General features: G+C 37.4%; 2 protein-coding genes across 4 annotated transcripts in view; one reads left to right on the forward strand and one right to left on the reverse strand.

Moving 5' to 3' along the window:
* LOC308681050 (glycerol-3-phosphate acyltransferase 4-like) overlaps nucleotides 1-1,384 on the reverse strand; it is a 44,010-nt gene extending 42,626 nt beyond the window's left edge. Inside the window, exon 1 of one of the 2 annotated variants that reach the window (XM_081349572.1) lies at nucleotides 1,296-1,384. The gene's annotated coding sequence lies outside the window, so the exon portion shown is untranslated. Of the gene's footprint in view, nucleotides 1-125 lie in introns of both variants that reach the window. The other variant, XM_081349571.1, reaches the window with a different exon arrangement.
* LOC308681049 (C2 calcium-dependent domain-containing protein 4C) lies at nucleotides 504-12,023 on the forward strand (the record flags this gene model as incomplete). Of its 2 annotated transcripts, none has more annotated exons than XM_081349570.1 (2): nucleotides 504-603; nucleotides 10,840-12,023. In XM_081349570.1, 2 exons carry the CDS (start codon nucleotides 504-506, stop codon nucleotides 12,021-12,023), a joined length of 1,284 nt encoding a protein of 427 aa, XP_081205696.1. The 2 variants fall into 2 exon arrangements, with proteins under 2 accessions (XP_081205696.1, XP_081205695.1); XM_081349569.1 differs by lacking the exon at nucleotides 504-603 and adding an exon at nucleotides 6,415-7,056.
* Nucleotides 12,024-12,365: the final 342 nt, after the last annotated feature.

Consider the following 12,365-nt stretch of genomic DNA (forward strand, 5'->3'; position numbering starts at 1 on the left):
CATTTTCATTAGTTAAAAACAATTCTTAGAAACGTAGAGTAAAACTGATCAGTTTCAACAGTACTCGACTAGCAGCAGGACGTTAGCCTAGTAATGAAGTACAATTACTCAAGACAAGTACTTACGCATCATGTTATAATCTGTTGTGTCGCTGTTAAAAAAAAATAGAAATACTTGATCCACTTGACTAGATGACTTTATGATCAGGTAATCTCTGCCAGCTAAAGTTGTTGGTTGATGGTTCAGCTAGTTGGTTGATGAACAGAGGCGGATGGTCTGATATATATATATATATATATATTTTTTTTTTTTTTTTTGCCTATCATTTTACACAGACATGCCGCTCATCCTAGCATCACGTGTGCTGTTATCTATAGTAACACTTAAGGCCCTTTCACATCGGATGCGTAACGAAAAAGCGAAACGAAAAAGCGAATAGTTCGTGTGCGAATAGTTCGCGTCAAAACCATTCACATCAGCCGCGACGCGAATTTGCGACGTCTATGACGTTCAGAGAGCTTCAACATTCCAAAACTTTCGCGCCGACAGCTGAGAAAACATGGACACTTCATCATCATCATCATCCAGTGAAGACCATAGACTGTAGGTGAAGACGAGCTTTTCATTTTAAAAGACAGAAAAGAAGGTTTTGGGTGCAACCAATCTTAAAGAACAGAGTCTGAAGGGGAGTATGCTTATGTGCAGTTTTTTGCGTCTTCACATAGTGCGTTTTGTAATGTCACTACACATTACATGTAACACACGAAGTGAGCGAGTGTGTGTGTGTGTGTAACAAGTTAAAATCATTCGACTAGAAACTGTAGATATCACACAAAGAATGTATAGTATACTAAAAGCAGCATAGTCTCACTACATTTTGTTACATGTTCAAAGTAAAAACGGTCTCTGTCTCTATCTTTGATGATAATAGTGTTAGCTTTCTATCCCAAATGTAGTTTAGCCTGCTTGCCTACACAGCACAGGACTATACAACGACTAAAACTATCACACAACACACTCACAGTCTGATAACCGTGTTGGTTGGCAATGCTACGCCACACATTGTCTTTCAAATCGTTGTCCTTGTAGTATATGATTGGCTGAAGCCTATTCTGTCGCCGCAAAAGTAAAAAAAAATCGACATCGAAGCGAATAAAATAAAAGTCGTTTTTTCGCCGCAGCACATTCGCGTTCGGTGTGGAAGCACTCATTACACAAACAGCTGATCGAAAAATAAAACCATCGCGCGAATTATTCGTGCGTCAAAATCGCGTCCAGTGTGAAAGGGCCTTTACTCTGCGCTTTAAGGAGCTGCTTCGTTCTCAAGCTGAAGCCGCGTATTTATCGTGCTCACCCGACACCGGCAGAACAGACTGTCACGGAAAGGATGCAAAACAGAAGATCCGCATGTCGTGAGTGACGTACAAACTGACGCGTGTCCGTGACCACACCAGTAAGGAGTAACGGATTTACATGCGGCAGACGGATACTTTCCACCAGGGGGCGATTAAAGCATAGACATGTATATGTAGAATTCAACATTCGACCGCTCAAGACCACACGTCGGCGAGTCCGCCATGTTGGAACGGTCAGTGTGTCGTCAGGTTGTGAAACCGCCGAGGGATAACCTTTCACCGGAGAGAGAGTGTGTTGTTTTGTGTTTTTATATGTATTAACTCAATATTACAGGTTTTTACTATGGTACTTTTTAAGGTTTTACTTTTACTATGGTAACTTTTTAATGTTGTGTTACCTGACGTCTTCATCTTGTTAATTTAGCAAAGTCATCTGATATGCATACATGCGTCTAATTACGTTTTCAGACGCTCAGTCAACTTGCTCTCGAGTATTCACGAACCGGCCGTTTCGATATGGCGGATAAAACAACCTCTAATAATGAGGTATCTATGTGTGTATATTTATATATAATAAGTAATAGGTTTTATGTGATCACGCTGTCTCGGTGCTGCTTCCACTACAGGTTGGAAACTAATTCACATCTGAACAATGACACCGAGAAACTCCAATAGTATTTCATGTAAAATGAACATTGAATAAATTAAATGGATTCATTATTATTTATTATTTGTTTTCTTACCAATTACAGGCAAATTCCAAGCCTCACCCCCTAATAGGGAAAGATAGTCTTATTATTTATTTGAACACAGTTCAGTTGAGAAATCCACCTGGTGGTGCTGCAGGACTGTATTCGATGCCAATTGCAGTACAATTGCCATTATAATTGCCCCACAGACATGATTATGTCCTAATTATCATAGCTAAATAACATAATACCTTTTGATAACACTCCACGATTCACTGAAACTTAATTTCAACTCATCAGTAAAAAGAAAGAAAAAATACTCAAATCATATAAACCAAATGTTTGTTGTGTGATATGTGTATGTGTTTTGACTTGACGTCAGTTTATTGTGAATTAATATCCAGTTTCACAATGATAGAAATGAAACAACCTCCAAATGAACTACAATAGGCCTAATGCATGTGATTATCATAGCTAAACACATATGTGTAAGGTAAACCAATGTGCCATATAATACGAACCAGTGAAAAACACTAATAATAAACATAATTTCTGTCATGACAACTCTTGGCAACTCATGACAACTCTCGTGTTTGGTGTGGTAATGGATATGGCAATGTTAATGTATTTTTGGAACAGATCTGCTGCTGCTGTTATTCATAGTGTACAGTCACATGACTGTCGTGGAGTCCTGGAGGGCAAAATAGCCATAAAACTTGCAGCACAAGCATGCCAATTTTGCCATCTTAAAAACAAAAATATGTGAACAAAATGCAAAAAAGTTTTTGGGCACTTGTGATCCATGCAGCAACTGCTGCGGCTGCAGTATTTCAATCACTAAAAACAGCGTTCTAAAACGTATCGTTTCCCTGCAGTCAATCATTGTATCCCTTAAAACTCACCTTTGAACACCAAAATAATAATAATAATTTGTTACATTTATATAGCACTTTTCTGGGTACTCAAAGCGCTTTACATGGGAGGGGGAATCTCCTCAACCACCACCAATGTGCAGCATCCACCTGGATGATGCGACGGCAGCCATATTGCGCCAGAACGCCCACCACACACCAGCTTACTGGTGGAGAGGAGACAGTGATGAAGCCAATCAGTATATGGGGATGATTAGGAGGCCATGATGGACAGAGGCCAAGGGGCAAATTTGGGATTTTTAATGACCACAGAGAGTCAGGACCTCGGTTTAACCTAGTCTCATCCGAAAGCCTTTGCTCTTTGACAGTATAGTGTCCCGATCACTACACTGCGGTGTTAGGTCCCACACAGGTCCCACACAGACCACAGGGTGGGGATTTTCCCCACAGGGGGACTTTAAAGGGCTGATCAAGCAGCATAGGCAGAGGGTGAACCAATGGCTAAGGAGGTGCTTAAATATTGGTGCAATCCACCTTTAAAGTGCCTTAATGTCCAGTGATATTAAAAGATCAAATTCAGTTTACACCTTTTTGATGATGCATATATACAGGCGAGAAGATGAGCCCGGAAAATGAAGGCAGCGCGTTTTCTTTATAATGTTTTTTGATGGGGGAAAAAAACGCTTAACGAGAAACCTTGTGTTGCATTTTTATTCAGTGTTAATCTGCTTGCCTGTACAAAGTAGCCTATGCATCATCAATAAGGTGAATATTGAATATAATATTTTATCTTACTACATAGTAGCCTACTTACTACAAACCTGGTTAAAATGACTGGCAGGCAGCAGAGGAAAGCCTTTTTTTGCCCTCCTATAAGCATACAAGACACGCTGCTGTGAGCAAGACATGCTGCAGCTGTACAATATATTAATTACCTGTAGCAGATCTATACAGGTGGAGCTGGGGAAGGTGGAGGGTTTCTGAAAGTGCAATGCAACTGCTACAGCAAATGCTGTATTTGAAGGTTGAGCAGCGAGTTCATTGGCTGTACTGATACAGCAGGAACCAATCAGCGGATTGAGTTAAGGACCTCTCAGTCTGTGCCATCTGTTTCATGACAGAACTTTGTATTTCTGCACAAAAGTGTTGCAGAAATAATATACACTACTGTCCATTTTTTAAATGTTTTCGAAATTACAGTAAAAACAGTAATTGTGAAATATTATTACAATATAAAAATGTAGTAAAAAACTGTTTTCTATTTTAATATTAAAATATGTATTCCTGTGATGGGAAAGTTGAATTTTCAACTGCAATTATTCCAGTCTTAAGTGTCACATGATCATTTTAAAATGCTGGTTTGGTGCTCTAGAAATATTTCTTATTATTATCAATGTTGAAAACAGTTTGCTGCTTAATATTTTTGTGGAAACTGTATGATGTGTCCTTGCTGAAAAAAGTATTAATTTCATTTAAAACTTTGATTGGTTGTAAAAAAAAAAAAAAATCGTATTGAAATTTTCATTACAGACAGACTGGCATACAAGAAAGCAAATTTTGTGGATAATTCCACCCACCCAAATCCTGACGTCAACCTTTAATCAGGACACTAGACTGGTCAGCTGGGAAGCGGGACTTCTGACCTCTACATGAAAGCTAAACCGGAGAACAGAGCCTCGCCACACTGTTTTCTAAGGAAAGGTTCATCTTTGAAGTGACACAAATGATGCCACTGTTGACCTTTAAATGTTAGGGGGGAAATCATTATCCACATCCATCTGACCTGAGAACAGTGTGGACCTCTGTGATATAACTGTTTTGGGGTATAGTGGGTGTGACAGCTTGTCTGAAACCAGTTGTGGGGATTTTAGATCAAAAGGAAACCATTCTTATTACGCTACACACAGAGGAGAGAGAGAGGTGGCTTATAGCACATTAAATGTGCTGTGATTGGCCACTGTGCATTGAAAGAAATGATGAACAGACCAAACTGAAAACTTACACATTCAGTTAATCACAGATGAGCAACTCCACCACAGATCATCCAAACAGGTAAGGGCAAAAAATCATCATAATACAGTTTGGTAACAGTTCACTATAATTTGTTAACATTAATTATTATTAATGCATTAGAGATCAACAATACTTTCATTAATACTTTTATTAATAAAGGTTGATATGAATTTCTACATGTGTATAAATTAACACAAATGTATTATGAACAAACATGAATTAACAATGAAAAATAATATTATTAACAAAAAATAGTCTATTTTTGAAAAAAAGTCTCTTATGTCACCAAGGCTGCATTTATTTGAAATATCATTACAGTTTATAATAATGGTTTTCTATTTAAATATATTTTACAATGTAATATAGGCTATGTCTGTGATGGCAAAGCTGACTTTTCAGCATCATTACTCCAGTCTTCAGTGTCACATGATCCTTCAGATTTGACAAGAAACATTTCTTATTATCAATGTTGAAGAAACTGCATTTATTTATTTAGAAATAGAAATCTTTTGTAACATAAATGCCTTTACTCACAGTTTTGATCAATTTAATGAATCCTTGCTGAAAATATATTTATTAATATATTTATTTATTAATATATATATATATATATATATATATATATATATATATATATATATATATATATATATATATATATATTATTAATTTTAAAAATGTAAAATATAAAAAAATATTCATAATTTTTTTTGAATGGTAGATTAATAAGTACTGTAATAGGTTTACATTTTTACTTCTATACTTAAATATATGCATTTTATTGCTGAGTTGTTTATAGAAAATGTATGAACAACAGACAACAAGCTGTCACTTGCTCAAGATTTTATCTTGACTGTGAGGTTAGGAGAACCGCAACAGTAAATTATGATTATAATATGAAATAAGAATTGTGTTTTGATTTTTTTAAATAAGTGATGAACATTATTTAATTGAAGTGTCTAGTTGAAGATTGTTCTTGACTTATGTTGATAAATACAGTATTTTAGTAAAAATGTATCATTCAAATAATGTATGCTTAATTTTAAAGCAAATTAAGCATTCATTATTTGAATAATACATTTTCACTAAAATACTGTAAATACTATAATATAAAGACTGTATTTATCAACTGATAAGTCAAGAACAATCAAAAGAATTAATGAGTGGTTAAAAAGAATTGGTACCATAAAAATATTCAGTAAAAATAACATGTATTAAAACTATTATATCACTACTTTTCAATCATTTCAGGCTTTCTTATTTGAGATACCGTGACTTAATAGAATTCTTTTTTTTTTTTTTTTTTAATTGCCTTCAACTCTTTTAATGGGGGCAACTGTAACAATACTTATTGTATTAAATTCAAAATAATGATCCGGTCTTTCTCAACATAAATACATTAATATTACTGTTGGCACATATGTTTCTTGATTGTTGATTTGTTTTAGTATATGACTTATAAAGGAAAATGCAAAACTTAACTGTGACTTCCGGTGGAGCGAACGCTGGCGCTGTTAGCAGCCGCTGCTCTGAGGAACTTTGAACGATTGAACGTTTTTAACGTTTCTAGTTTTTAGATTACCTTTTTAGTTCACTGTGTTTTATTCACCTGCCTGGACTGCATACAATTTTTTTGTACGTCTGTACACGATTTTGGATTCACCGAGATTCAGTGAGATTCACCTGCTACCTGAGACTGTTGCCGGCACTGCTGGATTCCTGCTCACCTGTCAATTTGGTTCGAGGCTGCCGGACTTCTCTTCTATCCTCCTTCAGCTGCGGCAATGATGATCGTCAAACTGTCTATCTGGATTTCAATTGTGTGGATTGTCCTCTGCTCAATCTTCCATCCTGTGTATCCGCTTTATCACTACTCGGCAGCGGAATTGTTGCAGCTACGCGTGCACTTTGGCGAGCCTCCGTCTGCTTTAAACCTACATCAGGATATTGCTTTTACACCACGCCGTAAATATGTTCATCGTGGATCTCGCCGGAGTTTTAAGGTTGTCTCTCCAAGTGGAATTTCTTCCATTTGGTCTAAGAAACCTCGTCCTCCAAGGAAACATGTTCGGACTATCGATCACAGTGTCTTAGTCAAGCCAACAAAGACGATCACCTCTATCAACGGTAAGAACGATCTTTCATTTGGACTATGGAATATTCGATCAATCTCTAATAAAGGTCCTTTCGTGAATGATCTGCTGCTTGATCGTAAGTTCGACTTTCTTTGTCTTACTGAGACTTGGCAAAAAAGTAATGACTTTTACCATTTGAATCATTCTGTTCCTCCTGGATATACTTTTATCTGTAAATCACGCACTGTTGGTCGGGGCGGGGGGCTTGCAGTACTATATAAGGAAAAATGGAAAGTTACAACTCTTCCTGAAACTGATTATACTTCCTTTGAATCTGTTGCTTTGCAAATCAATGGATTCATACCAACTATCATAGCTATTGTATACAGGCCTCCGAAGGCCAATTCTGTATTCCAACAGGAATTTTCAACATTTTTAACTTCTCTTTGTTCATTGTCTCCAAACGTGGTTTTGGTTGGTGATTTTAATATCCATGTGGATAATACTGAAAATTCATGTTCTAGAGAGTTTTTATCATGCCTAGATAGTTTTGGACTACAGCAATTTATCAATGTCCCAACTCATTCAAAAGGTCATACTCTTGATTTGGTCTGCTGTTCAGGGGTGTTTCCTGGAAATTGCACTACTTCTGACTTATCATTGTCAGACCACTTGCTGGTGTCTTTCAATGTCTCTTTATCTGTGTTTAAGCCTAATCTGAGTCGTACAATCACATTTCGTAATATTAAGAACATTGATCCCTCAATTCTTGGGGAATGTTTGTCCACACTTCCCTACAAAGACCATTCTGGGAATCTTGATGATTTAATCAAGCAATACAATGACAATCTTCAAATGATCCTTGACACTTGTGCCCCACTGAAAACCAGGAATGTTTCGTTTGTCAACTCTGCACCCTGGTTTACATCGGATCTTCGCCTGCTAAAAGTCAAGGGGCGTCGTTTAGAACGATTGTATTCCAAGACTGGACTTGTAGTTCATAAAGATTTGTATGCTGATCACATGCAAGTTTATAAGACTGCACTTTCCACAGCGAAATCAGATTATTATGCAGGTTTAATTGGATCTGGTGTAGGAAACCAAAAATCTCTATTCTCTGTGGTTAACACTATTTTAAAGCCACCTGAATGTTCTAACTGGCATATAAACTCCACAGAATTGTGTGAAGCATTTATGCTCTTTTTTAATAAGAAAATTGAACACATCCACCAGCAATTGGTTTCACCAAACCCTGATCGGAACAAAACTCATTCTAGCTTTGCGCCATCTCCCTTATTTTCATTTTCTGCTTTTAAAATTCCAACAGTTGGGGACATTTGTTCCATTGTACAAAAATCTAAATCTGTCACATGTCAACTGGATCCATTACCGACTCACTTGGTTCAAGCTGGTTTATCATTTCTTTCCTCTTTAATCACTGATATTATGCATACATCACTTCTTACTGGTACTGTCCCTACTGCACTTAAAACTGCTGTTATAACACCTATTCTTAAGAAACCTGGGACTGACACAAAGAATTTTGCTAATTTTCGACCTATTTCAAATCTGCCGTTTTTGTCAAAAATTCTGGAAAAAATTGTTGCTCTTCAGCTTCGCGAACATCTCTCTTGCAATAGTTTATATGAGCAGTTACAATCAGGGTTTCGTGCTTTCCACAGTGTTGAAACTGCACTTGTAAAGATTTCTAATGATCTATTACTAGCGGCTGATGCTGGTCTTCTATCAATACTTGTACTACTTGACCTTAGTGCAGCGTTTGACACCATTTCACATCCCATACTTCTGAGCAGGCTGGAATCTATTGGAATTACTGGTATGGCTTTAAGCTGGTTTCGTTCTTATCTCACAGATCGCATTCAATTTGTACAACTTAAACAGTTTAAATCAAAACCCACTTATGTTGTCACTGGTGTTCCCCAGGGCTCTGTTTTAGGACCTCTTCTGTTTATTATTTATCTTTTACCTATTGGCAGCATTTTTAGGAAATATGATATCCATTTTCATTGTTATGCCGACGACACCCAACTTTACCTGTCTTCTAAACCTTCTTCAAAGTTTCCCTCTTCTGCTCTTGGTGAGTGCTTAAGTGAATTAAAAAATTGGTTTTCAAGTAATTTTCTAAAATTGAACAGCAGTAAAACAGAAATTCTTCTTGTTGGTTCAAAAAATACATTAAGTAAGTCGAATATCTCTTCTGTGGAAATAGATAACTGTTCTGTTCCTCTGTCGAATCAGGTCAAAAGTTTGGGTGTCATTTTTGACACAACTCTGTCTTTTGAATCTCACATTAATAGAGTTACCCGTTCTGCATTCTTCCATATTCGCAATATAAATCGTCTGCGCCCGGTCCTTTCACTCAAGAGTACTGCTACGCTTGTGCATGCTCTTGTAACATCAAGAATAGACTATTGTAATGCTTTGTTTTATGGGCTTCCCTCCAAATCTCTTCATAAATTACAGTTGGTACAAAACGCTGCAGCTCGAGTCATTACCAAAACTTCCACCTTTGAACACATTTCTCCTGTTTTACAGATGTTGCATTGGCTTCCAGTTAAATTCCGTGTGAATTTTAAAATTTTACTTTTAACTTACAAAGCACTTAATAACTTGGCTCCTTCATATCTTCAAGATCTTCTTCATATACATACTCCTTCCCGCACTCTAAGATCTGCTTCTGCACTTTCACTTGTTCTGCCACGCACTCGGACAACTTCTATGGGTTCACGAGCTTTTGGCTATGCTGCTCCCCATTTATGGAACTCTCTTCCAGTAGAAGTTCGCAACAGTTCTAGTCTCTCAGTTTTTAAATCTCGTCTTAAAACGTATCTGTTTAGGCAGGCTTTTATGTGATTTAATGTTTTTGCTGTACTGGTTTGATTGTTTAATGTCTTTTTTATGAATTTTGTAAGGTGTCCTTGAGTGCCATGAAAGGCGCCTCTAAATAAAATGTATTATTATTATTATTATTATTATTAACTCAATTTTATAAATTAAGCTAATAATTTGCTCAAGAGAAAAGATATTTGTTCAAATGAGGATTATAGAAATGGTCATGTTGGTGTAAAATGTGATGACAATATTGTTTATTTATATTTTTTATAATAGGTGCATCCTTATTCATGTATTTATGAACTATTTTGTAACATTTTGTAGTACAAATAGTGCCAGTAGTGTGTCTGAAAATGAATAGGTTACCATAATTAATGAGTTACAATGACCTTCACTTTAGAATACTGATCAAAATAATAGTAGTTCCTTCTGAAAGATGTAGTAACACAAGTCATTACTATTTAAAACCTTACAAAAACCTCAAAAAGTATACAATGACTTCAGTCAATATTAGAGAGTAATCATGCTTTTAACTTTAGAATACTGATCCAAATCATTAGTAATTCCTTCTGAAGGATTTGGTAATACTTGAGTCATACTAGAGGATAACCATTACCTTCACTTTAGAATTAATTACATTATGCATTATTCATGTTAATTATGAACCTGTAGTAGTTCTTTCTCTGAGAGGTTTAGAAGTTATTGGTTTGCTACTGTAATAGTGAACTACCGCATTCAACTGAGCGCTATTACTTACTAATTCGTTAATCAGAGTTTCTTGTTAGTTAATAGTAGTTACGAGAATGTTAATAGTGTGTTACTCATTTCTTCCTGTGTAGTTATTCATTAATGACAGAACTGTATTCCAAAGTGTTACCAAATAAACTTAGTATAAGTGTATAGTGTAGTGCGTTAGTTAATACACATTAAATAGCATTAAACGTTATTAAAATAGTATTAAAACTTTTTTTTTTTTTTTCAGCATTATCAATGACAATGTGGATCCTTCAGAAATTACAGGCGGGAGCAGAAAGTCTTCCGATGCAGATTAATCATCTCATCAGCAAACATAAAGAGGAGATTTCAGCCAAGACCAGCATCCTCAATAAACTGCACTGCAACGTCCTCACACCTGATAAAATTCCTGACTTTTTTCTTCCGCCCAAGCTGACCAAGCACTGCCTCGTGGCAGATGCTGAAAAAATTGTGCAATGTCTGAACGAAGAAAAAAAACTTCTCAGCTCAGCAAAAACATCATTGTCAAGACCTGGTCCCGTCCAGCCACTGAGAGCGAGTCTAAACAAATCTACAGCAGCCTTGAACAAACTCAAACCCATTCCATATTCGCTGAAATGCTACGAGTACGGTTTATTCGAGAGTCCGAACACGCGTCGCAAAGAGTCTTTGTTCCATTCGACACTTACCAGTTACACACTAGAACGAATGACCATCAAAACACCCAAATTTTCCTGTCGAGCAGTGCTGAAAGCGGCCAGCACTGAGAGTGACACGCCCTCTGCTGACTCCTCCCCTTATTCCACTCCCCCACCAATCAGAAGAGAGGATTTCACCAGCGAACAGTCATTGTCTGAAGATCCAGTTCAGGAAGATATTCAAGCCTCTAAAAATGAGAAAAATAAAGTCCACTCCACTCCTGACAAAAAGTCCATGTCAAAAGTGCATCACCATGCTAAAGTTATTCAAACGTCCCGTTGCACCAAACTAGCCCCGCCCATCCAGTTCCCATTGGACATGCTGCACTGCCAGGAACGCTTCCATCAGGAACACGTGCTTCCTCTTCCTCAGAGAGGCCGAGTGCGCATTTCCGCCTTCAGGTCCAGTGCGGCCAGGTGCTCTATGACAATTCGCATCCGCGTAGTCTCGGTGGAAGGCTTGAGAGATCCTGGTGACCCTCGACCTTTGACCTGCAGCTTGACCCTAAGCCTCACCCCAGGCAAACTGCAGAGGCAACACAGCGCCAACATCAGGAACTGCCGCAACCCTGTGTTCAATGAAGACTTCTTCTTTCAGGAACCAGAGGAGCAGCAGGGCATTCTGGGAGATCTGGCTCTCAGACTGAAGGTGCTGGATAAGGCCTCAGGATTGGGCAGAGGAGTGGTGCTGGGAATTGTCATCAAACCTCTCTGTCAGCTACTGCCACTGTGAGACACAAACATGCTCCATATTTGCAGTTTTCCCCCAAAAAAGTGTCATTTTGACTGTAATAGATCCCAGTTTGTAGTTCTAAATTAGCAAGTATTAGTGTTTGAGCCATTAAGAAATTCTATGATGTACTGACAGCATGATCAAAAATGATCTGGTTTATTGATATCGCAAACATGTTGCATTCCCCTAAGAAACTTTAAGTGTTTGCATTAACCCGAGAGACTTCTGTGAGAGAACACAAAAGCATTGAAACATATTTTTTCCTCACATCACCATGTCCCCAAAGCCACTTAAAGGCAAGCCTACAGGGTTAGCATAAAAAGCTAATGCCTGCTGATGCTG

The sequence above is a fragment of the Scardinius erythrophthalmus genome (assembly GCF_964197995.2).
Source record: "Scardinius erythrophthalmus genome assembly, chromosome: 20".
Lineage (NCBI taxonomy): Eukaryota > Metazoa > Chordata > Actinopteri > Cypriniformes > Leuciscidae > Scardinius > Scardinius erythrophthalmus.